We start from the raw sequence: 27,897 nt of genomic DNA on the forward strand, positions 1-27,897 counted from the left end.
TAGAAATCTTTAAAAGAGCTCTATTCAAATGGCCAAAAATTAAATAAGCGCTTATATTAATACTTAAGTTTATTATATTAATACATAAGTTTAAATGTTAATAAGATATCTACAATTAAAAAAAATTGTAAGTCTTAATTAACAAAATTAACTGTACATCTTCATAAAATTTGTTCTTGCCTAGATTAAAATGAATAACTTATTTTTCTTCACAGGATAATATAAAGAATGTAAAACTTATATGAATATTAAAAAGGTTAAAAGTTTGTAAAAATGCTAACAGAAATGTAATAAGTTTTGCAAAAAGACGTATTTTGTCCTAAAGTAGGATGGCTAATTTTTCATAAACTCTTGAAACTTAATTTGCATGCGGCAAGTATAAAAGGTATTGTGATAACTTTACGTAAGGGAATGTGTTCTGTAAAGATAAAATTTATCTTCAATAGTCTATATGGTTATAAATAATAAAAGGTTTAATAAAGCATTGTTTACATTAAGGTATTAAATGGCTAATTCCAAAAGGTCATTCTTAAATATATATATATAAAACTGAATTGATGATAATAATAATAAAAGGTAATTTTATAACAGGAAAGATTAACAGCAACCAAGCTCCCCTGCCAACTTGCTTTTAGGAAACGGTTTCTAATATTGCATGCTACTAAGTATTTAAAGAAAAGTTATTCTTAAGGAAACAGAGGATGATTTTGTCTTTGCAGCCATTGTCTATTTAGCAACACCCCTCGCTATCGGCCTAGCCACTGTTGCGCCGGACGATTGGAACCTTAAACAAAGACTCCTCCTCACTGTCATCTTCTTATCTATCGTTACTATATTTACTGCCCTCATTCTCCTTCGTTTATAAAGCAGTCTCCTACAAACCACAAAGCTTCTGTCTTACACATACCATTCTCAACCCTATCCTCTAAATGATCTTCTCACTTCCCCCACAGCCTTAATACTTTATTTCTTCCTCATAACCTTTGCTTTCTTGATAATATTTTCCGCCATCTGTCTAGCCACTACCGCCCCAGAAGATTGGAACCTCGGCCAACGAATTCTACTCTCCATCGCCTTTCTGTTTATTATCCTCTTTTATGCTTTACTCCTTATCTTCCTCCCATAATGACTTCACCAAGCCTCCTCTTGTCCAAAACCGTCACCCTTCTTTTCCTCACACTCCCCATTGCACTCACCAACCCCAGCCATCAGCCTTTTAATTGGACAGTAAGCCTCTGGCAGGAAAAAGTAATCCTCTCCTACAATGTCTTCGCTGCCAAGGAGAGATCAACTACCTGTAACGCGCTGTCACCCTGGACTTTTAACAGCAGATGGACCTTATAGCCACCAAGATCCACGAGAATTGGACATTGGCCACCCTTGCTTGCAATGGCAAGATAACGCCCCCCAAATTGTACATTTATATCCCCGTCATACTCACCTCCCTATTCAGCCCCACTTCCCTCATTGCTTACTGCCTCTTGGGCCTCAGCTACTTGTTGCTGCTGCCATCCTGGCCCTTATTTGAAAAGAAGGGGGAAATGCGGTCACCCCTCAGGCTGAAGTGTGGTTTGCTGGCCTGGTGGGGGAGCAGCCGCAGCAGGTCAAGCCGCTGCCCCCATAATAGGGTGGCTGGTCGGACTCACCGCCACCCCTGAAGGAAGCTCGGCATGGGCGCAGAGTGCCCTCGGGTCTCCCCTTCTTGGCAGCCATGCTTCCGCGGCCGCCCCTCCTCCCAGATGGCACCACACGATGCCTGTGGGGCGGCACCCTTCTTCTTCTTTCTCCCTGTGCAGGCGCAGGGCGGAAAATTCCAGTCTGCCCTTTTCCCCTCCCCCGACAGCAGCAACAGCCAGGCGTGGGCGGAAAAATCCAGTCTGCCCTTTTCCCTTCCCCCGACAGCAGCAACAGCTAGGCGTGGGCGGAAAAATCCAGTCTGCCCTCCACCCCAGCAACAGCAGCCACCAATCCCTAAACCCTGCCCTTCCCCCAGCAACAGCGACAGCCAATCCCTAACCACCACCCCTCCCCCGTCCAGTACCGCCCACTGACCTTTCACCGGCAACCAATCAGAACAGGGCGTGGCTTCGACCAATCAGCCTTCCCCAGCCCCTATAAAACTGTTGCCTCTCCCTCAGTAAAGTGGATTTGCGTGTTTACCTTGTCTCCGTGGTAGTTCTTCTGCTGTGCGCCCTCCAGTCCTAAGAGCCCCCGACAAGGGCCTGGCCTCCCTTGTCCCCAGTTCGTCGCCGGCTTCTCCAGGCGACCCCTTCGTCACCGGCTTCTCCGGGTGACCCCGTCAGCCGAACCGCGCAACCCCTTGTGAGACCGATCCCTCGTCTGCTGCCGGACCGACCCCTCGTCCCAAGTGGGACCGACCCCTCGTCCCAAGCGGGACTGACCCCTCGTCCAGAGCTGGACCGACCCCTCGTCCGCAGCCAGACCCCACCTCTACCGACCGAGCAAGCCGCCGCAAGTTTATATGGCTATGAGTCTCCAAAAAAGAGCTGGGACGTTATCAGAGGGGTCATACTTATGCACACCTTAGCAGAGTCCCAGAGACAGATAAAATAGATACAACCCCAGGTATTGGTTCTTCTGAGGGCTACAGAGACCCACAGGTTATATGGTCATGGCAGATGGAGTTCAGTGCCATGTCAGTTGGCCCTTCTTTGGAGTTTGTGTTTCTGTGTGATGGAGCTGGATTCAGATATGATCCTTTTTCACAAGCCTTTCCTGTTACTTTACTGGAATTGTAGTTGGTGCTGGGGTTTAATATATACCCAGGGGATCTGAATCTCTGAACTGACCATATGACAGCCAGGCCCTGAGCCTCAACAGACTTCAGCTCCTACACTCTGGTTTATTGGACTTACCCCACTCAGCTAACATTGAGTTGAAGAAGGTCAACCACCACACCATGGAGCCAAGAGTGCCTACAACTGAAAGCAGGAGGATTGCATCCAGCATCCATGTGGAATCTAAGCCCCCTCTTGATATAGATGTGGAGTGCACACAACCAATCCAAGATCCACAGGATGGAGGAATAGAATATGGATTAGAGTGGACTTACTGATATTCTATTCATGAAGTATTGTGATTAGTAATTGAAGAAAATGTGGCATTGGTGTGGAGAAAGTGGCCATTGTGGCTGCTGGGTATGGGGAATGGGAGGAAGAGATGAGATGTGGAGGCGTTTTTGGGACTTGGAGTTGTCCTGGGTGGTGCTGCAGGGACAATTACTGGACATTGTATGTCCTCCCCTGGCCCACTGGATGGAACATGGGAGAGTGTGGGCTATGATGTGGACCATTGACCATGAGGTGCAACTGTGCTCATAGATGTATTCACCAAGTGCAATGAATGTCTCATGATTATGGAGGAGAATGTTGCTATGGGGGAGGAGTGGGGTGAGGGCAGTGGAGGGTATATGGGGACCTCATATTTTTTGAATGTAATATTAAAAAAATGAATAAAGACAAAAAAAAAAAACACAAAAATCTCCCAACAGGAAAGAAGATGTGACTCAGGCAGTTGGGTGCCCGCCTACCACATAAGAGATCCCACGTTCAATGCCTGGTGCTTCCTACAGAAGACTGGCAAGACAGCGAGTTGACACGATAGGCTGGCATGGCAAGCTCTCACAAAACAATTCAACGAAGAGGCACAATGAGCAAACACATTGAAAGACAAAATAAGTGGAAGCAGAGGTGTCCCAAGTGATTGGGTGCCTCCTTCCCACATGCACGATCCAGGGTTCCATTTCTGGTGCCTCCTAAAAAGAGACAAGTGCACAATGAACAGACACAGCAGACAATGAGTGCAAACAATGAGGCAGGGGTCATTACCCACTCTGCACACCCTTGCTCACCACCTTTCCGTGGCTCCTAGTTCTCTCTCCTGCTTTTCATTCAGCCTTTGCATATACTCCTCCCTCCATCCCGCCCCAGCTCTATCGCTTGGTGAACTTCACAATCTTCAGGTGTCAGCTCAGAGGTCATTTCTTCTAAAACTCCTTGGCCCCTCCTTGGGGCTCCTGCCATCCCCAAGCTGCTTCGACATCTTGGTCACTGGGCAGGTAGGGGCCAGAGGGGCCCAGTGGGGGAGACAGGGCTGGAGGCGTGGGGCCACAGGTACGACCTGAGGCTGGCTCAGCTGGGGTTTCTCTCTCTCTCAGGCAGGGAAGTTCGGGCTCATTCCCACGACCCTCACTCTGGGCGCTGGAGCAGCTTGGCTGGGCGTGGTGAGTGGCCGCCACCTGTTCCCAATGGCTGTGGCTGCGGTGCCTGCATGCCTAAGTGCCCTGTGCTTGCGGGTGGCGTCTTGGGGTGCAGGTTGGGTTGGGGAGCTAGACGTGGGTCTGCCCTGCCTCTCCCAAGGTCACCTTCCTCTGTGACCTGCTGCTGTATGTGGAGAAGCCCATTTCTCCTGGAGGAACAAGTACAAGGAGATGAACTGCGGGCCAGCTGGGTGCTGAGGCTGCTGTGCCAGGCTGCTGTGCTCCCTGGGAGGATGGAGGCCAGAGCCCTGATCCATTGTCCTTACCTGCAGGCAAAGGCCCCGAGTGTGACAGCTCACCCCGTGTGGACCCAGCCGATTTTCACAACTCCCCAACAGGGTGCCCAGAGGCCTTAGATGGGCCCAGCACCGTTTCCACCCCCAGCCAGGTGGTGACACTGGGGGTCTGGGCTCTGGTCCCACCACCAGCCCATGCCTGAGGCTTGGGGCTGTTCCCTTCTGGGTCAGCAGTCTGGAAGGATGGGGGACCTCAGGGATGAAAGACCAGCACCCTCACACCCCCAGGAAGACTCTCTTTCCCTCCCACCCTGAGTCCAAACTTGGCAGGTGCTCTCCCTAGGGAGCCAGGGTCATCTGTTTCCATACAGAGACCTGCTGTGAAACCATGGAGACAGGGAAAGCCTGGGGCACCCACTTCTCTGGTTGCTGGTGGCAGGCTGTTCCCCCATACTCTGTCACCCCTGTCTCCCACAGGCACCGCCCACTGGTTGTTGTGGATGCCACCCTTTGAACCCTCCTTCCCTGGGGTCTGTGCAGCCAGAGCCCAGGCAAGGTAGCAAGAGGCCACCTGGGGCAGGTCTCATCCAGCTTTGGGCTCGTCTGCAGAATGGAGGTGGGGGGTAGCACCTGCTCAGCTTCAGAGAATCATTCCCATCTCTGGGGGCCACCCCAGGCTCTGGAGGGTTGGGAGAGGAGGAGAGGGCAAATGGGCTACATTGGTGGTCACTGAAGGGCTTTGGGGACCTTTTATGTGAGTCCTTGGTAACCCCCAGCCCAGCCCCACCCTGCCCACCGGGCTTCCTGGGAGCCCTGAGGACAGGCACCCAGTGCATCTGGAATTCACTGCTGCCCCAGGCCATGCCTAGGAAACAGTCTGGGCAGCTACCCACCCCAGCCTGGGGCACCTGTACTTGGGAGGCCCAGGCCCCCCAGGTAGAAGAAATATCTGGAAGGAATGCGACCAATAGATGTTAAAGAGGCAGACCTGGCCCCCAGCTGGCTGGCCAGATTCTAGTTCTGGAACCCTTCAGTGGGGCCCAGTCCTGCCTGCCAGAGAATTTCCCTATTGCCCCAGGACCAACAGTCAAGACAGGGCTGAAGGAGCCTGGCACCTCTTGATCCCAGGGTGGTGGGCAGGGGTGGCCAGGGTTGTGCTGGTAGGTAGCTCTTAAAGTGACATGGACCTGGTGGGGGAGGGCCAGAGCTGGGGCTCCTGCTGGGCCAGTGTCGGGATTAGTCAACTCCAGGAGCCTCTGCAAAGCCCTTGGGGACCCTGCTGCCCCTCAATCTCTGGAGGATGCCCAGGGGAGGTGGGCCAGCAGAGCCAGGGCGGGAAAGGGGGCCCATCCAAGGCCTGGTTTTCACAGCAGGACCCCAAGAAAGCTCATGTCATGGCTGGAGAAGGCTGAGGAGTAAAAACCTGACAAAGCCTCCAGCTTCCTGACTTTTCTTTATGGGCCAGAACGGGAAGGGTCCATCAGCGGTGGACACTGCCCAGCCGTGGGGGGGGGGTGGGGGATGGCTGGAGCTTTTGTGGAGACTCCCCCCACCCCAGGAATGGGGCCCCCTCATGCATGTGTGCCACCCTGAGCCCTCACCTCCAATCCCCTGAGTGGGAGGGCAGAGAGAGAGGGCATGAGTGTGGGCTGTGGCAGCCGAGAGCTGCCACCTGGGAGAATCGAAACGCAGGATGGAGCTTGGAAAGAGCTATGGCCTCAGTCTGCTGATGGCAGTGACAGCACCTGTGGGCTGCCAAGGTGGGCGTGGGCCGTGCAGGCATGTGCCCGCAGTGGGGTGTGAGTGTGGGGGGTTCCAACATCCCCGAGCAGGCCTCAGACACACAACCTACTGTCTTGGAGTCCTGGGAAGTCAAAGGTTCTCTGGGAACCACAGCCTTAGACCCGAGCCTCTGTTCCCAGGGGACATGGGGAAGTCTGCAGATGGTTCCTGACCCCACTTCTGTCATGGGCCCTGTTGCCCCTTGAAGACATGGTCCATGCTCACCGTGCATGTCTCCTTTCTGAGCTGGGCAGAGGGCACTGGCCTGGCCCAGCCCTGATCTGCCATTTTCTAGAACTTTTGGCATCTCTGCTGGGCCCTGGGGCAATCAACTAGTTCCCAGGGGTAGGTGAGGACTCAGTGCCACAAGGAATGCCACAGTGGACATGGCAGCAGGCCACGCAGATGGCCGGGTAGGTATTATTGTAGATCTCCCAGAACTGTGGGCTTCTTTCTAGCCCGCCCGGCTGCCTGGCCTGTGGCTAGAGTGTGTCACAACTTGCCGGAAGGTGTTGGACAAAGAGTCCATGCCACCAGCGCTGGCCATGGCCTGCTCCCCGAAGACTTGGAACTTTGCGCTGGTGGCTGAAGGCCTAAGGTCCTGAGGCTCCCCGACCCATGCCAGCCCAAGCTGCCCAGCACAGAAGGGGCATGGGCACTGGCAGGCCACAGGCAGCCTCATGGCCAGACAGGCTGCTCCATGCGGTCAGGCTCCTGGGCAGGTAGCTGTACAGTCTGCACCATCTCCTCCAGGCTGCTGCTGGGGAACACCACGTAGCGTGCAACGGCTGGCTGCTGTGGCTCCCGCAGGTTCTCCTTGCTTTGCCGGATGCCGGAGCCGAAATACACAGCGAGGCCGGCGGCAGTGGGAGGGTCTGAGAGGCAGGTCCAGCCTGCCTGGCCCTCTTCCCACCACCTGCTCAGCATCCTGACCTCCCATGCCCACCCTCACCCCAACTCACCAATCAGCAGACAGCTGAAAAAGCACAGCCAGGTCAGGTAGCTTAGCTTCAGCATGAGGCAGATGTTGAGGAGGATACTCAAAGCTGGCATCGGGCACCAGGGGCATCTGAGGGGACAACAGCTGAGCTGTGGGGAAGATCTGCTACACTAGGGCCTCCTTTTTCCAGGACATTTAGGAGGCATGTGCCCACCCCCCGTGCAGAAAGAAAGGGTGGCCACATGCAGAGGCGTCCCCAGCCCTCCAAGTCCTCCTCCTTCATTCTGCAGCAGCAGAAGCTGGCCATAGAGCCAGCTGGTCTATGAGCAAGGGGGTGGAGAGTGTGGGTTGGGGCGGTACCTGGAAGGTATACTGTAGGTGCTCTTGCTGGTGGGCTGCCAGGACAGTGAGACTGAGCAGAAATGTGACCCCGCTGAGCAGGACCAGCAGGATGTAGCCCCAGCGTGGGAGGTGCAGGGCCGAGTCCCCAAAGATGAGCATGCTGCTCAGGGTGATGGCAGAGGCCACCAGGAGGGCCAGCACCCAACCCACGGCGGTTCCGTGGCTACACTCACCCAGAAAGCCCAGGTAGGGCCTCAGGGCTGGCCGCAACTGCCCGGGCTCGGGACCTGAGGCATGCTCATCCCCCACCAGCTGGAGGTGGTCTGAGAAGGAGTTGTGCTCCTTGGCCTTAGGGTCGGGGCTGGCCACACCCGGGGAGCTGGGCTGAGAGGTCTTCTGGAAGCGCAGCACGATGACGCTGGCTGCCACGAAGGTGTAGGCGAGCAGTGTCCCAATAGACAGGAACTGCACCAGTGCATCGAGGTCGAGTACCAGGGCTAGGAGGGCCATGAAGACCCCAAACACCAGGATGCCCATCATGGGGACCTGGGTGCTGGGGTGCACACGGGCAAACACCTGAAGAAGAGCCCGTCGGCCGCCATGGCATACACAATGCGTGGCAGGGAGAAGAGGTTACTGAGCAGGACCATGGTCATGGCTGTGGCAAAGGAGCAGGAGTGAGGGGCCTGTCAGCAAGGGTGTGTGGACCTGGGTGGGTGTGAGGTGCTCAGTTACCTTCCACCCAGTGTCAGTCACAGGCCCGTTGGAGGATTTGGGGAAGGTGGTGAGTGGGAGTGGAGGATTCTCTAATCATCAGAGCCTTCCTGGGACAGTTACACAGCAGGGGTCAATCCAGGAAGCCCAGGACATGGGGCTGCCTCTCCCCGCACCACCCCACCCAGTTCCCATCCTGCAAGGCGCTGCTTCCTCACCGCAGATGGAGCCCACAGCCACGATGAAGCCGGCCCAGCTGTAGCCCCGCTGGTAGAAGGCATCGGTGAGTACAGAGTCTGGGTCGAGGCTGTGCCAGGGAACCATGAGGGAAAGCACGGTGGAGACCAGGATGTAGGCCGTGGCCGCCAGGCCGAGAGAGATGGCGATGGCCATGAGCACGGCCTTCCATGGGTTCCGGGCCTCCTCGGTGGAAGCAGCAGTGTTGTCGAAGCCAGCGAAGGCATAGAGCACGTGGCAACGCCAGCCATGAAGTCCGAGTAGCTGAAGGTTGCAAACCCGGCCTCCTCGGTGCTCCAGTTTCCAGGTTGGCCAGGGAGAAGCCCAGGATGATGATAAAGAGGATGACGCAGAGGCTGATGGACGAGAAGGTGTGGTTGAGCCAGGAGGAGATGCAGGCTCTGCAGGAGATGAAGGCAGAGGCCAGAAGTAGGATGCCGGCGGCCAGGAAGTCCAGGTAACGGGTCAGAAAGGGCACCTGCCAGCTGCTTATAAGGTCTCAGTGAAGTTGCGGATGTGGTGGCCGAATATGGCATCCAGATAGCCACTCCAGGCCCGGGCCACGGCGGCACCACCAATGAGGTACTCGAGCAGCACATTCCAGCCAATGAGGAAGGCCCACAGCTCACCCACAGACACATAGGTGAAGAGGTAGGCAGAGCCCATACGGGGCATGCTACACAGGGCCGCCAGCAGGGAGGCCAAGGCGGTCACAGTGAAGGACACGAGTACGGCCGGGCCAGCCATCTCCTTGGCCACAGTGCCCGTGAGCACACAGAGGCCACCCACTCCCAGAAGGGTCAGGTCCAGCGTGGACAGGCAGCGAATCAGGGATGTCTCCATGGTGGACTCCTCCAGTGGCTTCAGCCGGTTCAGCTTCCTGTAGAAGTGTGCCAGGCTGGCGGCGCTGGGCAGTCTCCAGGCCATGGTGGGCAGCAGAGAGGAGTGCGGGCCCAGCCACCTGCCAGGGTCAGAGGGGAATGACGGGCTGCCGGGTGGGGTCAGGCATCTTCAGTCCCTTCTGGATTGCCCACCCACAGCCCAGTCCCCGTCCCTGACCTGGTGATGCGAGTACATGCACCTGCTGGAGGGCTGAGCTGGGGGAGGGCTCAGGGCTCGCAGCAGCGGGGAGGAGGGGGGGGGCAGGGGTTCACGCAGAAGCACAAGGGTCCTGCCTGCCCTCCTCCTCTCCCCAGCAAATCTGGTGCAGTCGGACCTGGGCGGTGAGCCGAGTGTCACTGAGGGCAAGGTGGGAACATTCGCAGGGAGCATGAGATGGGAAACCCTCCTGATCTGGGATCTGAGAGCAAGGTAGAAACCCGGAATAGGAGCAGCTCTATCATCCGGGGCGTGGCCCACGCAGGCCACCTCCCCTCAGACAGTGGCGGTCAGTCCCCACCCCCCGCGCCAGGCTGGGGAATCAACGCACCGAGCCCCGGACCCCAAAGCTGACGTCCCGCGCACCTCTCCGCGCCGCCAACTCCGCTTTGTCCCTGTCTCCAAGCACCGGAGCCTTCGACCCCTCACTCCCCCGCCGGGTCTCAGCCCTACCCGCACTGCCGCCCGCGACCCACCTGCTGCCGCCGCCGCCGCCGCTCTGCGCCCGCCCCGCCTGTGCGCAGGGCCCGCCCCCTCCCTGGGGCCCGGATCCCGATCGCCGCCTCCCTGCCCCCAGCACGGGGCTCAGACCATGTACAAAGCCCCAACGTCCGGACCCCGCACAACGCCCTCCCTGGGTCTGCAGACTGCCCCTCCCCGCAGTCACCCATGCACCCCCGTCCCCCACGCACGCACCAAGATTGTCCACCCTACGCTTCTTTACAAGATCAAGACCAGCGCTCGCCAGGTTCCCGGGAAGCTCTATGTTCACAGATAAGGAAGCCCAGGCCAGCAGGTAAGTGCCTGGCGCTGGGTCACGGGGTGCCCTGGGGGCGGGGTTAAGGCCCACTCTGTAGCCACCCACTTCCTACCTCAGCAGGCACCTGCCGTGAATGCATCCCAACGCGTGCATTAGAGGTCTGGAGGCCTCTAATGAGTTGAGCCCGGGAGTTTGGCAGGGATGGGGAGGGGAGTCCCTGCAACCAAAGGCTGAACTAATGCTGGATGTTCTGAGCTTTTAGCTACAAATACAGCCTTTGCGAGGAGGGCAAGTAGCCTCCTGGGACAAGCTGCAGCCGTCCAGCATGGGGCACCCCCTCAGAGGCCCATTTCCTCGTAGTTAGGCGTGGAGGACTCTGGGGAACCCCGACCCAGCTCCCCCTCTAATTGCCATCCCGTGTCTCTAGGCGGCCATCATGAACTCCCTGGGGCTGAGTTATTTCCTGAGTCCAAGTGTCTTTCCAATTAGCTCTTCCTGTATATCTGAAAGTGAGAAAGTTGGTGTGAAAGAATGCTCACTTGTTTAAAGCCAAATGACCACCAAACCCAGCCACACTGAACCGAACCAAAACAGGCATCCTCCTCGCCCAGAACCTTCTGTGTGTTTTCTATGTGGCAGGTGCAATTGGGCCTCAGGGAGCTGCAGCCCACCTGGCTCACTGCTCAATGGGAAGGCGCACGTCTAGAGAAGATGGTGGCACTTGGAACCCTGTGCCTTAGCCGGCCTCTGTGGCCCCTTCTGATATTTGTCTGAGGACCTTCGCAGGTGGGTTTCCGTCTCCTGCTGCGCTGACATCTCCTGCACTTCTCACCCCTAAAGTTGCCTAAACATAACTGACATCCCTTGTCCTGAAATGCCTCCACAAAAAAAATGTAATGCAGTACCCTTTCTTTAAAAAAAGTTAGATCCTTTCTTTATTACACAAAAGGTAGCATAGATGCCTTTTAAAAAGTCTCTTAATAATATGTCCTGGAAATCATTCCATCTGTTCACAGAAATCCTCCTCATTCTTTTCCCCTTTGGGTGACACACTAGAGATTATTCAGCTTCTTTACCGTGCATGGGCCTTTGGGATTCTTCTAGTAATTTGCAATTACAGACAGCACTTGAATGGATAGCCTTTTGCACCTGCATTTTTGTACTGTTAGAGCTGTATCTTCAGGGTCAATTTCTGAAAGAAAGAAATGGCTCTCTGTAACAATTTCTATAAGAAGATAAGACGGGGAGGGCTTTTCTGTAATGATAATATATTTTATTGTAATAAAATATTAACATATAACATAAACATCATTTTAAGTGGACAATCTTTGACATTAAGTACATTGACAATATCGTGTATTTCTACTATTTCCAGATTGTTTTCATCATCCTAAACTAAAATTCATACTCTTTATTTTTTTTTTAAGATTTATTTATTTATTCCCCCTCACCCCGGTGTCTGCTCTCTGTGTGTTCTTCTGTGACTGCCTCTGTCCTTATCAGCGGCACCGGGAATCTGTGTTTCTTTTTGTTGCATCATCTTGCTGTGTCAGCTCTCTGTGTGTGGGGTACCATTTTTGGGCAGGCTGTATTTTCTTTTGCACTGGGCGGCTCTCCTTACGGGGCACACTCATTGCGCGTGGGGCTCCCCTACACGGGGGACACCCCTACCTGGCACAGCACTCTTTGCGTGCATCAGCACTGCGCATGGGCCAGCTCAACTCGGGTCAAGGAGGCCCAGGGTTTGAACCATGGACCTCCCATGTGGTAGGCGGACGCCCTAACCACTGGGCCAAGTCCGCTTCTCCATACTCATTTTTAACAACTCTTTAATCCCCTCTTCCCCTAACCATGGTAACCACTATTCTGTCTTCTGCCTTGATGAATTTGCTTATTCTAAGTATTTCATAGAGGAGAACTCATGTAGCATTTTATCCGTTTGTGTCTGGCTGATTTCAGTCAGCATGATGTCTTCAAGGGGGTTTGAGGAGGAGGGCAGGGGCAAGGTCAATCTTTGGTAAGGCAGGAGATGCTGTATGTATATATACGTACACATGTAGCTATGTGTATCACACACTTAATTCACTTAGCATAATGTTTTCAAAATTCTTCTATGAATGAGCACTTCCCTTCTTTTTATGGCTCAATAATATTCCATTGTTTGACTCTACTATGTTTTGTTTATCCATTCATCTGTGGATAGATGCTTCGGTTGCTTCCAGCTTTTGACTATTGTGAATAATGCTACAATGAACATTGGTGTACAAATATCTGTCTGGGTCACTGCTTTCAATTCTTTTGTGTATATACCTAGGTGTGGGATTGCCAGGTCATGTGATTCTATGTTTAACTTTCTGAGAAACTGCCAAACTGTTGTCCACAGTAGTAGCACTATTTTACATCTCCACCAAGTATGTACAAGGGTTCCTCTTTCTCCACATCATCACCAACACTTGTTATATTCAGTTTTTTATCAATAGTCGTAATAGCAGGTGTGAAGTTGTATTTCATTGTAGTTTTTTTTTTTTTAAAGGAGGTTCCAGAGATTGAACCGAGGACCTTGTACATGTGAAACAGGTGCTGAACCACTGAGCATCACCTGCTTCCCTCATTGTAATTTTTTAAAATCAATTTTATTGATACATGTTTATAAACCATAAAATCCATCTAAAGTTTACAATCATTGGCATTGGGTATAATCACAGAGTTGTGCATTCATTACTTCAACCATTAACAGAGAATTTCTCCAATACTTGTTGTTTTCTGTTTTGCTAATAGTGGCCATTCTAGTAGGTATGAAATGATGTCTCATAGCCTTGATTTGCATTTTCCTAATAGCCAGTGATGCTGAATGTTTTTCCATGTGTTTTTTTCACCATTTGTAATTCTTCTTTAGGAAAATGCTTATTCAGGTCTTTTGTCTATTTTTAAATTGTGTTACTCGTCTTTTTATAGTTGAGTTGTAGGATCTCTTTATATATCATGGATATTAGACCCTTGTCGGATGTATGATTTCCAAATATTTTCTCCTATTGAGTAGGCTACCTTTTCACAAAGCCCTTTGAGGTGCACACATGTTTAATTTTGAAGAGTCCCCTTTGCCTTTCTTTTGTTGCTCGTGCTTTGGAGGTAAGACTTAAGAGACTGTCACCTACCACAAGATCTTGAAGATGTTTGCCTATATTCTTTCCTAGGAATTTTAAAGTTTTTCAGTTTAGGTCTTAGATTCCTTCCTTCCTTCCTTCCTTCCTTCCTTCCTTCCTTCCTTCCTTCCTTCCTTCCTTCCTTCCTTCCTTCCTTCCTTCCTTCCTTCCTTTCTTCCTTCCTTCCTTCCTTCCTTCCTTCCTTCCTTCCTTCCTTCCTTCCTTCCTTCCTTCCTTCCTTCCTTCCTTCCTTCCTTCCTTCCTTCCTTCCTTCTTTATTTATTTCTCTCCCCTTCTCCCTCCCACCCTGGTTGTCTGTTCTCTGTGTCTATTTGCTGCGTCTTCTTTGTCTGCTTCTGTTGTTGTCAGCGGCACGGGAATTTGTGTTTCTTTTTTTTGCATCATCTTTGTTGCATCATCTTGTGTGGCAGCTCTCCGTGTGTGCGGCACCATTCTTGGGCAGGATGCACTTTCTTTTGCACTGGCTGACTCTACTTATGGGGTGCACTCCTTGCACATGGGGCTCCCCTATGCGGGAGACACGCCTGTGTGGCATGGCATGGCACTCCTTGTGCGCATCAGCACTGCACATGGGTCAGCTCCACATGGGTCAAGGGAGCCCAGGGTTTGAACCACGGACTTCCCATGTGGTAGACGGACGCCCTAATCACTGGGCCAAGTCCACCCATCTTTGATCCATTTCACGTTGATTCTTATATAGAGATTGAGATAGGGATCCTCTTTCATTCTTTTGGTTATAGATGTCCAGCTTTCCCAGTACCATTTGTTGAAGTGACTGTCCCAGAAAAGTGGACTTGGTAGCTTATCAAAAATCAGTTGGCCATGGAGATGCGGGTCTCACTTTGATTCCATTGATTAATGTTTCTATCTTTATGCTAATGTCATGCTTTTTGACCACTGTAAATTTATAATACATTGCAAGGTCAGGAAGCATGAGTCCTCTGACCTCATTCTTCTTTTTAGAAAGTTTTTGGGTATTCGGGTGCCCTTTCCCTTTCAAATAAATTTGGTAATTGACTTTTCTGTTTCTGTGAAGTTGAGTGTTGGAATGTTGATTGAGATTATGTTGAATCTATAAACCAGTTTGTGTAGAATTGACATCTTCATGATGTTTAGTCTTCCAGTCTGTGAATACAGAATGTTCTTCCATTTGTTTAGGTCTTCTTTGATTTATTTTAGCAGCGTTTTGTAATATTCAGAGGATAGATCCTTTCCATTTCTGGCTAAATTAATTCCTAGATATTTGATTTTTTTGTTGCTGTTGTAAATGGATTTATTTTCTCGGTTTCCTCCTCAGCTTGTTCATATAGTAGTAGAGTATATAAACAGCACTTATTTTTCTGTGTTGATCTTTTATCCTGCCACTTTGATGAACTCATTTATTAGCTCTAATGGCTTTGTCCTAGGTATTTTGAAATTTTCTAAATATAGGATCATGTCATTTGTAAATAGAGTTTTACTTTCTCTTTTCCAATTTGTATGCCTTTTCTTTCTTTTTGTTGCTTAATTGCTCTAGCTAGAACTTCTAGCACAAAGTTGAATAACTGGTGACAGTGGACTACCTTGTCTTGGAGGGAAAGCTTTCAACTTTCCCCCATTGGGTACGAAGTTGGCTGTGAGATTTTCATATATGACCTTTATCATGTTGAGGAACTTTCCTTCTATTCCTATCTTAAGTGTTTTTATCAAGAGAGGATGCTGGATTTTATTGAATGCCTTTTTTGCATCAGTTGATATGTACATGTGTTTTTTTTTTTCCTTTGATTTGTTAATGTGGTGTATTACATTGACTATTTTCTTATCTTTTTTTTTTTTTTTTTTTTTTAGGGTCATTAGAACATGGGGCATTTTTATTTAAGTTGAAATGGAAAACAATTTTCAGGAAATATTTACTAACACCATGCTGTATCTTGACAATACAATAGGGGTTCCAGAGAGTTCAGCGAGAAATATGAGAAGGAGTCATCATATGGAAAACAAATCAAGAAAGAGGAAAATGTAAGACAAAATCAATAATAATAATAACTATCATTTATTGAAACCTCCTGTATTTTATCATTTGAACCATATGCTACATTGCACAGGCAATGTTTTACTAATTTTCTTTTTTTTTTTCTTCCAAATTCTACTCAATTTATTCATTTTTTAAAAAGATATTACATTAAAAAAATATGAGGTCCCCATTCGCCCCCACTGCCCCCATGCCCCCACTCCCCCTCCCCCCCCAATAACACTGTCCCCCATCATCATGTCACATCCATTGCATCTGGTGAGTACATCTCTGGGCATCGCTGTACCCTGTGTCCTGTGTTCCACACCATAGCCCACACTTTCCCACGTTCCATCCAGTGGGCCATGGGAGGACATACAACATCCGGCAGTTGTCCCTGGGGCACTACCCAGGACAACTCCAAGTCCCAAGAATGCCTCCACATCTCTTCTCTTCCTCCCCTTCCCTGCACCCAGTAGCCACCATGACCACTTTTTCCACATCAATGCCACATTTTCTCGATTATTAACCACAATAGTTCATGAATAGAATATCATTAAGTCCACTCTGATCCTTACTGTATTCCTCCTTCCTGTGGACGTTGGATTGGTTGCGTCCATTCCACATCTATGTCAATAGGGGGTTTAGATTCCACATGGATATTGGATGCAATCCTCCTGCTTTCAGTTGTAGGCACCCTAGGCTCCATGGTGTGGTGGTTGACATTCTTCAACTCCATGTTAGGTGAGTGGAGTAAGTCCAATAAATCAGAGTGTAGGAGCTGAAGTCTGTTGAGGTCAGGGCCTGGCTGTCATATTGTCAGTCCAGAGATTCAGATCCCCTAGATAAATCTTAAGCCCCAGCACCAACTACAATTCCAGTAAAGTAGTATGAAAGGCTTGTGAAGAGATCCCATCTGAGTCCAGCTCCATCATGCAGAAACTCCAGCTCCAAAGAAGGGCCAACTGACATGGCAGTCAACCCCATCTGCCATGACCATAGAACCCGTGGGTCTCTTTAGCTCTCAAAAGGACCAATACCTGGGGTTGTATCTACTTTATCAGTCTCTCAGACTCTTCTCAGGTGTGCATAAGGGCAATCCTTCTGACAACCTCCAGACTCTTTTAGAGACTCAGCCATATAAACTCATTTGTCCTTTCCATTTCCCCCTTACTTTAGGTCAAAAAGCATTTTTAACTCCTATTATATGTAGACAGGGATATTCTGCTGGTCTGCATTGAACATTTTATTCAAGGTCATTTTCTAGTTATGTCATCAGCTGGTACTTGGTAGTGATCCCTCGGCGCCAGGGAAGCTCATCCCTGTGTGTCATGTCCCACTCTGGGGGGAAGGCAGTGCATTTACATGCTGAGTTTGGCTTCGAGACTGGCCTCAATTGAGTAACACAGAGGCTGTCAGGAGGGATCTCTTAGGCACAGTGCTGCTCTAGGCCTTGTTCTTATTTCAGGTGTATAGGCTCACAAGCATAGTATTAGTATCAGGGGCTCACTGTTGGACCCTCATTCCTTCCTGGTCCTTGCCGTTGCACCCTGGGGACCGCCACTGCTCCCCTAGGGACCATGACAGAGCCCCCCTGGCCAGTAACCCAGTACCCCCCCCAGCTGTTGTTTTTAATTGTTTCCACTATGAGTATATCCAAACATTACCATGCACCCTGGACATATGCCCTGTATAACTCCCTGTCAACTATATATCGCCTGTCCATAACATCCCATACCAGTATTCCTCCGCCTCCATTGTTGAACCACTCTGTGATCCAAAACTTCCTGAAAAGTGAAGCCCAATATAATGTCAGGTTCCTTTATTAGTGAAATGGAACATAGCGATGAGTTTAAAGGTTAGATCTAGAATACGTATTGATTTGGAAAAATTCTACATCCTATCTTTTTCTTTTCTTTTTTCCTAATTATTGAGCTTCTCTTCACAAGAGCCTTTGACCACAGTAATTCATATATACAATATACAGTACTCCCACACATCCACCATAAAACCTTTTCCCTTCCACAGCGATAATCTTATAACTATTCATATCATATTTACTTAAACTGATGTACAGACTCCGAGACAATAGCTTTCAAAGAAGGTGACATCTGTGCTTACATTGTGGTCCATACTTTAGGATATACAGTTTTCTAAATTTTTAGTTATCCTATGTTTTACATTATGTTTTACATTATTAGTCTGTCGTCCCCTATATATTTTTGGTGTAACATTACATGTTTTATATCCATCCTTGTGTACTCTCGCGAAACTCCTCTCTTACCCCCACATTTACCTTGATTCCATCCATTCAACATCCATTTTCCACTCCCCTTGGGGCCCACAGCGACAGCTAATCTCCATTTCCTGAGGATCCATGTCCAGAGATAGTTGCAATAGTGTTGAGGGCCTGACTTGCTCAACTGCCCTAATGCCCTGGGAGCCACCCTTTCTCTCGAGAGATACAGTTCCCTCTATTTGATGGCATTAGTCCTCCCCTGGATGTGGGTCCACCCCCACTCTCACTACTTGGGTCTCTACCCAATGGTACAACCCACCCTGGCAAAATGAGCATTCAGACATTCCCCAGGAGTCCGTCCCACATCAGACCATCCCAAACAGGTAACCCTCCTAATTATATTTTGATATGATTTTCTCAGCATTTTACTCTCAACCAACACCTGACACTCTCCTATGTTCGTATGTTGCCTCTCCCTCCCCCCAATTTTTTGGGCAATATTACCCATCCGCCCATCCCCAGCCCCCCTCAAACCCGCAAAGCCCCACCCAAAGGCAATCCCTTGCCCCCATTTTATCTCTTCTTTGTGCTCATACTTACCGCCAGCTCATCATAGATTCCACCCCTGCAGACATTGGCTAACATCCTTCCTCCACCCCTTGATTTCCTGTAAGCCTATCTTCCAGTCTCTAGCTCTCTGAGGCAGCTTGGTTATTTCATATCATTGAGGTCACGTAGTATTTGTCTTTCAATGCCTGGGTTGCTTCACTCAACATAAGGTTCTCAAGATTCATCCATGTTATCACGTGTGTTTGTAGTGTATTTGTTCTTACAGCCGAGTAGTATTCCATTGTATGCATATACCACATTTTATTGATTCACTCATCTGTTGATGGGCGTTTGGGTTGATTCCAACTTTTGGCGATCATGAACAATGCTGCTCTGAACATTGGTGTACATATATCAGTTTGTGTCCCTGTTTTCAGTTCTGCTGGGTATATACCCAGCAGCGGTATTGCTGGGTCATATGGCAAATCTATGGTTAGTTTTTTGAGAAACTGCCAAACTGTCCTCCAGAATGGTTGTATCCTTCTGCATTCCCACCAGCAGTGGATGAGTGTTCCCATTTCTTCACATCCTCTCCAGCATTTGTACTCTTCTGCTTTTTTCATAGCCGCCTATCTTATGGGAGTAAGATGGTATCTCATTGTAGTTTTTTTTTTTTTAAAGATTTATTTTTATTTATTTAATTCCCCTCCCCTCCCCCAGTTGTCTGTTTTCTGCGTCTTTTTGCTGCGTCTTGTTTATTTGTCCGCTTCTGTTGTGGTCAGCGGCACGGGAAGTGTGGGTGGCACCATTCCTCAGCAGGCTGCTCCCTCCTTCGCGCTGGACGGCACTCCTTATGGGTGCACTCCTTGTGCGTGGGACCCCCCTACGCGGGGGACACCCCTGTGTGGCAGGGCACTCCTTGCGTGCATCAGCACTGCGCATGGGCCAGCTCCACACGGGTCAAGGAGGCCCGGGGCTTGAACCACGGACCTCCCATGTGGTAGACAGACGCCCTAACCACTGGGCCAAAGTCCGTTTCCTCATTGTAGTTTTGATTTGCATTTCCCTGATAGCTAAAGATTTGGAGCATTTTTCTATGTGCTATTTAGCCATTTGTATTTCTTCTTTGGAGAAGTGTCTTGAATGTTCAAATCTTTTTCCCGTTTTTTAAATGGGTGTTTATCTTTTCATTTTCAAGATATAGGAGTTCTTTATATATGCAAGTTATAAGTCTCTTATCGGATATATGGTTGTCAAATATTTTCTTCCATTGTGAAGTCTCCCTTTTTACTTTCTTGACAAAATCCTTTGAGGTGCAGAAGGCTTTAAGTTTGAGGAAGTCCCATTTATCTATTCTTTTGCTGCTCGTACTTTTGGTGTGATGCTCATGAAGCCATTTCCTATTACAAGGTCTTGTAGATGTTTCCCTACATTGCTTTCCAAAGTCTTTATGGTCTTGGCCCTAATATTTATGTCTTTGATCCATCTTGAGTTGATCTTTGTATAAGGTGTGAGATGGTAATCCTCTTTCATTCTTCTACATATGGATATCCAGTTCTCCAGGCACCATTCGTTGAATAGGCTATTCTCTCCCAGTTGAGAGGGTTTGGTGACTTTATTGAATATTATGGCTATATATATGAGGTTCTATATCAGAACTTTCAATTCGATTCCATTGGTCTGTGTGTCACTCCTTATGCCACTACCATGCTGTTTTCACTACTGTAGCTTTGTAGTATGTTTTGAAGTCAGGTAGTGTGATTCCTCCAATTTCGTTTTTCTTTTTCAATATGCCTTGGCTATTCGGGGCCTCTTTCCATTCCAAATAAATTTCATAGTTAGTTTTTCTAGTTCCTTAAAGAGTGCTGTGTTGATTTTTATTGGGACTGCATTGAATGTGTAGATCAGTTTTGATAGGATAGACATCTTAATAATATTTAGTCTTCCTATCCATGAAGAGGGAATATTCTTCCATTTACTTAGGTCTTCTTTGATTTCCTTGAACAGTTTTGTGTAGTTCTTGGTGTATAAGTTTTTTACATTTTTAGTTAAATTTATTCCTAGGTATTTGATTTTTTAATTGACTATTGTAAATGGTATTTGTTTCTTGATTTCCTCCTGATCTTGCTCATTATTGGTGTACAGAAATGCTACTCATTTTTGCACATTGATCTTATAACCGGCGACTTTACTAAACTCATTTATGAGTTCTAGAAGCTTTGTTGTAGACCTCTCAGGGTTTTCTATGTATAGGATCATGTCATCTGCAAATAATGAAATTTTGACTTCTTCCTTTCCAATTTGAATGCCTTTTATATCTGGTTCTTGCCTCAGTGCTCAAGCAAGCACTTCTAAGACAATGTTAAATAGAAGGGGAGACAGTGGGCATCCTTGTCTTGTTCCTGACTTTAGAGGGAAGGATTTTAGGATTTCTCCATTATAAACGATGTTGGCTGTGGGTTTTTCATATATACTCTTTATCATGTTCAAAAAATGTCCTTGTATTCTGATCTTTTGGAGTGTTTTTATCAAGAAAGGGTGCTGTATTTTGTCAAATACTTTTTCTGCATCTGTAGATATAATCATGTGATTTTTTTTCCTTCAATCTGTTTATATGGTGTTTTACATTGATTAATTTTCTTATGTTGAACCATCCTTGCATACCTGGAATGAATCCCACTTGGCCATGGTGTATAATTTGTTTAATGTGTTGTTGAATACGATTAGCAAGTATTTTGTTAAGTATTTTTGCTTCTAGGTTCATTAGAGAAATTGGTCTGTAGTTTTCCTTTCTTGTGGTGTCTTTGTTTGGCTTTGGTACTAGGGTAATGTTGGCATCATAGAATGAGTTAGGCAATGTTCCTTCTGTTTCAAGTTTTTGGAAGAGTTTCAGCAGGATTGGTGTTAGTTCTTTCCGGAATGTTTTGTGGAATTCACCTGTGAAGCCATCTGGCCCTGGGCTCTTCTTAGTTGGGAGGTTTTTAATGACTGATTCTATGTCTTTACTTGTGATTGGTTTGTTGAGATCATCAGTTCCTTCTTTCGTCAATATAGGCTGCTTATGTCTTTCTAGGAATTTGTCCATTTCCTCTGAATTGTCGCTTTTGTTGGAATACAGTTTTTCAAAGTATCCTCTTATGATAATCTTTATTTCTTTGGGGTCAGTGGTGATATCTCCTTTCTCCTTACTTATTTTGTGTATTTGCATCTTCTCTCTCTTTTTCTTTGTTCATCTCACTAAGGGTTTGTCAATTTTATTGATCTTCTCAAAAAACCAGCTCTTGGTCTTGTTTATCTTTTCAAGTGCTTTCTTATTTTCTATTTCATTTTTATCTTTGTTATTTCTTTCTTTCTTCTTCCTGTGGGGTTACTTTATTGTTTTTTTACTAATTCCTCCAAATGTGCAGTTAGTTCTTCAATTTTTGCTCTTTCTTCTTTTTTGATGTATGAATTTATGGCTGTAAATTTCCCTCTCAGTACTGCTTTTGCTGCATCCCATAAGTTTTGGTATGTTGTGTTATCATTTTCATTAGTTTCAAGGTAGTTATTGATTTCTTTTGAGATTTCCTCTTTGACCCACTGTTTTTCTAAGTGTGTGCTGTTTAATTTCCATATCTTGGTGTGAAATCTGGACCTCTGTCCCTTGCAGATTTCCAGCTTCACTCCACTGTGGTCAGAGATATTATTTTGTATGATTTTGATCTTTCTGAATTCATTAAGTCTTTCTTTGTGGCCTAGCATATGGTCTATCTTGGAGAATGATCCATGTGCACTTGAGAAAAATGTGTATCCTGCTGTGTTTGGGTGTACTGATCTGTATATGTCTATTAGATCCAGATCCTCTAATATACTGTTCAAATGTTTTGTTTCTTTAGTGATTCTCTTTTGAGATGTTCTGTCCAGAGTTGATAGTGGTGTATTAAAATCCCCCACTATAATTGTAGATGCATCTATTCTTTCACTTAGTTTTTCCAGGGTTGCCTCATGTATTTAGAGGTGCCCTTGTGAGGACCATAAATATTTATGATTGTTCCTTCTTCTTGAGAGATGTCCCTTTCACTAATATGTAGCATCCTTCTTTGTCTCTCACAATTGTTTCACATTTAAAGTCTATTTTGTCTGATATTAATATAGCTACTCCTGCCTTTTTGTGGTTATTGTTTGCTTGTAAGATTGTTTTCCAACCATTCACTTTCAGCCTCCATGAATCTCTGGGTCTAAGATGTCTCTTGTAGACAGCATATAGATGGTCATATTTCCCTATCCAATGTCCCAGTTTGAATCTTTTGATAGGTGAGTTTAATCCATTGACATTCAGTGTTATTACTTTCAAGGAATTATTTATGTTAGCCATATTTTGATTGGACTTGTGTTTGTCACATTTAGTTTTTTTGTTTTTCTTCTCTTTTTGTCTTTTTTGTTGCTCTTACACTCTCCTCCAACTCTGCCTGTCCTGTTTTTTCCTTTCTTCCTGCAGAAGTCCCTTTAGAATTTCTCGAAGGGGAGGTTTCTTGTTGGCATACTCTTTCAATTTCTGTTTATCTGTGAATATTTTGAACTCTGCATCATTTTTGAATGCTAGTTTAGCTGGATAGAGTATTCTTGTTTGGAAATTTTTTTCTTTTAGTACCTTGACTATATCATACTGCTGCCTTCTTGCCTCCATGGTTTCAGATGAGAAATCAACACTTAATCTTATGGAGCTTCCCTTGTATGTGATAGTTTTCTTTTCTCTTGCTTTTAGAATTTTCTCTTTGTCTTGAGCATTGGATAATTTGACAAGTGTATGTCTTGGGGTGGGCCTGTTGGGGTATATGATGTTTGGGGTGCATTGTGCTTCTTGGATATGTACATCTGTCTCTCTCAGTAGATTTTGGAAGTTTTCAGCCATTATTTCCTGCAACACTCCTGACGCCTTCCCCTTCTCTTCTCCTTCTGGGATGCCTATAATACATATGTTTGTGCATTTTGCTTTGTCATTCAGGTCCCTAAGTCCTAGCTGGATTTTTTTCTATCTTTTCAATGATTAATTCTTCTATCTGTTTGATTTCTGATGTACTGTGTTCCACACATTCTCTGCTCTGCCTCTTCTAATCTGCTGCTATTTGCTGCGAGTGTATTTTTGATTTCTTGAACTGTGGTATTCATTCCTATCATATCTGTTATCTTTTTGTGTATGTCTGCAATTTCCTCTCCAACTGTTGTCTTCATATTGTTAACCTGTTCCTTTACTTCATTAAATTTGTCTCTGATATATGTTCTGAGATCTTTAATTACTTGTGCGATGTTCTGCTCCCCTTCCTGGTTTTTAGTTTGTTCATTGGATTCAGCCATGTTTTCCCGATTACTGGTTTGGTTTGTAGATTTTTGTTGTTGTCTGGTCATCATTTTATCTTGACAGGTTTAATCAGTTTCTTAGCTTCTTTGTCTAGTCTTGGGGGTTAATTAGCTGTTGTTTTTGCATAAGTGTTATATCTTCTCTTTGTCACTTTGTTCTTCTTATTCTAATTTCTTATTGCTGCCTGAGTTCACTTTGGATTAAAGTATTAGGGCCAGGGAAAGGCAATTGTGTAAGAAAGGAAAATGTGTAAAGTAGTATTGGTAATAAATGTTAACAGAGCAACAATATGAGATCTGGGAGGATGGATATTAGATTCATGTAATTTGTGTAGAGTTATAGCAGTAAGTAGAGTACCTATAATGAGGTAATCGACTGAATATGGGAGGAATATGGAATGAAATAAAAAGCTAGTGTTTTTGTGAGAGAGGGAAAGAGAAAAGAAAGGCAATAGTTTCAAGAGTGGATAAAGGCAGAAAACAAAACAAAGGTATTAAAAATTAAGTGTTAGACAATTTGGGGACCAAAGAAAGGGAGGTGGAATATAGGACAGACAGTAGAAGATGGAGGATATCAAGATATGGGGGAAAGGGGATAGTGTAGGTAGCCAAAATCAGTTCACACAGAAGTGAGGCAATGGAGGATAAGGAAACCCAGCAAATGTGAGGTGTTCCCTGCAGCATCTATTGTATAATTAAGATAAAATAAAATAAGAAGAAAATGAGGGACAAGAGAAAAGAAAAAAAAAAGAGAATAAAGAAAGAAAGAAAAGGGGGGTGGATAAAGAAAAGCAGGGGAACAAGTAAGGAAAAGAAAAGAAGATATGGAACAACAACAACAGCAACAACAAAAAAACCCTAAATAATTGAAAAAAAAGACCTTGGGTGATACAATGGGAGAAAAGACTAGGAGATAATGCAATTTTAGCAACCAGGACAATAAAAAATAAAAAATAAAAATAAAAGAAAACACAAAACGCAAATGTTGAGGTCTAGGACAATCAGGGACCGCAGATGGACCTCAGGGCGTGGTGGATTCATGGATGGAAAGTCTGTGATATTGTAGACTCAAGAGGTGTGAGTCCCTGGGGTGTGGGCCTCCAGGGTTTAGGGGACACAGACCTGGCAACCTCAAATCCAGTTAACAGGAAGCCTGGGAGCACCACAGTGCAACACAGCCTTCAGGGATCCCCACAGCTGGGTGCCAGCCCTATGGGGGAGGTCACATCTGCAAACTCTGACCTATGTGTCAGAAACCCGCAGTTCCCCCTCTCACTAGGGTCTCTTCTGTGGCTGTATCTCCAATTCAACTTCAGGACACCTCCCGCCCTGCAAGCTCCCAAAACAGCCAGTTGGGGGCGCCTCTATATTGCAGCCAATTTAAGGATGCTGCAGATCAGCAGCCAGGCCTAGGGGGCAGGGTTCTACCTGGAAGTGCTAATATCAGTGTCTGAAACCAAAAATCCCATGCCTTGCAGAAGATTCCCCTAATCGGCTTCCAGACACCTCCCACCCGGCAAGCCCCTGAAACAGCCTCCTGGTGACGTCTTTTCACTACTTGCGATTTAAGGCCACTGCAGATCGGCAGCTGGCCTTGGGGGCCAGGCTCTAGCCAGAAGCGCCACCACTCATGTCCGAAATAAAAAATTCCCTGCCTCACAAAAAACTCCTGTCTGTCCCACCAAATTGGTTTGCGAAGAGCTCTTGCTCCTTAAGCCCCAAAACAGCCTGCCCAGGGCTCACAAATTCCCCAGCACCACAGAGCCTCCAGGAATCACCGCCGAGACACCAGTGCTGTGACTCTTGCTGCCCCAGTGGGGAGGGTCCTGCTTGCAGCCCCCAACTCCGTGCAAGAGAGCCTCAGTTTTATCTTTTACACAAATTTTCTCTGTTACCTTCCCACCAAATTGATGTCCAGACACCTCCTGCCCTACGAAGTCCCGAAAGAGCCTGGTCCTGAAGAATTTCCAACGCTGCCCAGCTGCTTCTTTGCAGGAGAGACTATAAGGTGCACTCACTCAACCACCATCTTGCCCCACCCCTCTCTCAACTAGAAAATATATTCTTAAACTTCATCTATTACTGTGTGTGTGAACCCTTGTAAATAGGATTTTTGGATGAGGTTACTTCAGTTAAGGTATGGCTCAGCTGAATCAGGGTGGATCTTGATCCTATTACTGAAGACCTTATAGGGACGTTCACACAGAGAGAAAAAGCCAGAGGGTGTAGCCAGAAGTTGAACATTAATGAAACCCAGAAGAAAAAGAGAAGCCAGGAGAGGCTGCCATGGGAATTGCCATGACAGAAAAGCCATGGACCAAGGACCACAGGCAGCAACATCAGTCTACTGCAGAACACCGGTGTCTTCTGGGAGAAAACATCACCTTCATGATGCCTTATATTGGACTTCTCCTAGCCTCAAAAGTGTGGGCCAATAAATTCCCATAGTTTAAGCTAACCCATTGTAAGATGTTTGCTTTAGCAATGAGGAAACTTAAACACCATTTGAATTTCTTCTTTTGGAGAAATACCTATTCACATTCTTGGCCTCCTTTTAAATTGGGGTGTTTGTCTTTTTCTTGTTGAGTTGTCGGAATTCTTCATATATTTTGGATATTAAACCCTTATCAGAGACATAGCTGACAAATATTCTCTACCATTCTGTAAGTTATGATTTTACTTTTTTGAAAATAATATGTACTACAATGCAGAAAATATTTTAATTTTGATGAAGCCCATTTAATCTATTTTTTCATTTGTTTCTTATGATTTGAGTGTAAAATGTAAAACTCCAGTACCTATTTCCAAGCTGTGAAAATATTTCCCTATGTTTTCTTGTACAAGTTTTATGGTATTTGCTCTGCTATTTAGGTCATTGATCCATTTTGAATTAATTTTTGTGTATGGTGAGAGATAGGGGTACACATTCATTTTTTTTTTGCATGTTGATTTCCAGTTGTTGCAGTACCATACATTGAAAAAACTATTCTTTCCCTGTTGAATGAACTCAGCACAATTGTTAAAAAATCAGCTGCCTGTAGAATGTGTGGATTTATCTCTGCATTCAGCATTCTATTCCATTGGTCTGTATGTCTGTCTTTATGGCAGCACCACATAGTTACTCTAGGTTTATAGTATGTTTTGTGTGAAGTTTAAGTTCTCCAACTTTGTTCTTCTTGTTAAAGACTGATTTGACCAGTCAAGGTCCCTTGCAATTGCATATAAATTTTCATATGAGCTTTTCTATTTCTGCAAATGAGGATGCTGGAATTTTGATAGGGAGTACACTGAATCTGTAAATTGTTTTAGGTAGTACTGACATCTTAACAATATTAATTTTACCAACCCATGAACGTGGGATGTCTTTCCATTTACTTAGATCTTCTTTAATTTCTGTGAGCAATGTTTTTTAGTTTTCAGTGTACAAGTCTTTCACCTCCTTGGTTAAATTTATTCCTAGTCTTTTAGGTTGCAAAGGCTGCTGGGAGAAATATACCAAAAATGGGGTGGCTTTTATAATGGGAATTTATTAGGTTAAAAGTATGTAGTTCTTAGGCTATGAAAGTATCCAAATCAAAGCATCATCAGAGATGCTCTCTTACTGAAGGTTGGTTGCTGGCAATCCTGGATTCCTTCCACATGGGAAGACATATGGAGGCACCTGGTCATCCGGGTCTCTGCCTTCTTCAGTCTTAATTTCTCCCTGACCTCAGATGTGGGCAATCAGGCATATTGCTTGTCTCTTCCCTCTCTTCTAGACCTCTTCACTTTGAGTCTCTCCTGGGCTTCTTTCTGAGACTATACTCTACTGATTCTAGCCTCCTCTCTCTTGGACCTCTCAGCCATGCAGGATTTTTCTGTCTCCGTTACCTTTTTCTGTGTGTCTGCTGCTTTCAGTCCTCTGCTTATAAAGGAATTCAGCAAGAGGACCAAGACCCACCCTGGGTCACACCTCACTTAAGTAATCCAAACGCCCCCCAACTGAGTCCAATCCAATCCAATCAAAGAGTCTCACTCCCACAGGAAGGGATTAACCCTAAGGATATAATTATCTGGGTTATACCCAGTTTCAAACTGTCACATCTAGTTTTTGGTTTTTGTTTTTAATTGCTGTTGTAAATAGAGTTATTTAATGATTTCCTTAACAGATTGTCCACTGCTGGTCTTTAAAAACCCAACTGACTTCTGTATGTTTATCTTGTATCCTTCAACTTTGCTAATTTTGTCTAT

The 27,897-nt window shown here is 46.6% G+C and overlaps 2 protein-coding genes across 6 annotated transcripts in view; one reads left to right on the forward strand and one right to left on the reverse strand.

Moving 5' to 3' along the window:
* Positions 1-2,417: 2,417 nt before the first annotated feature.
* On the reverse strand, positions 2,418-10,393 carry LOC101447041 (cationic amino acid transporter 4-like). Its single transcript, XM_058281019.2, is given in 9 exon segments — positions 2,418-7,172; positions 7,260-7,381; positions 7,593-8,157; positions 8,160-8,237; positions 8,512-8,760; positions 8,763-8,840; positions 8,843-9,025; positions 9,028-9,491; positions 10,325-10,393. Coding segments are annotated over 8 exon segments (1,902 nt in total). The 5' UTR covers positions 9,458-9,491; positions 10,325-10,393; the 3' UTR covers positions 2,418-6,975.
* Positions 10,311-27,897, forward strand: part of LOC101416250 (cationic amino acid transporter 4-like) — a 31,263-nt gene continuing 13,676 nt past the window's right edge. For 4 of the 5 annotated variants that reach the window (XM_058281778.2, XM_058281781.2, XM_058281780.2 and 1 more), the window contains exons 1-3: positions 10,311-10,424; positions 11,028-11,174; positions 15,478-15,550. Coding sequence is in view for 1 of the 5 variants with exons in the window: in XM_058281781.2 (XP_058137764.1) it covers positions 15,504-15,550 (47 nt within the window). In the remaining 4 variants the exon portion in view is untranslated. The remainder of the gene's footprint in view (positions 10,425-11,027; positions 11,175-15,477; positions 15,551-27,897) is intronic. The other variant, XM_058281782.2, reaches the window with a different exon arrangement.

Source organism: Dasypus novemcinctus, chromosome 19 (assembly GCF_030445035.2).
Source record: "Dasypus novemcinctus isolate mDasNov1 chromosome 19, mDasNov1.1.hap2, whole genome shotgun sequence".
NCBI classification, from domain to species: Eukaryota; Metazoa; Chordata; class Mammalia; order Cingulata; family Dasypodidae; genus Dasypus; species Dasypus novemcinctus.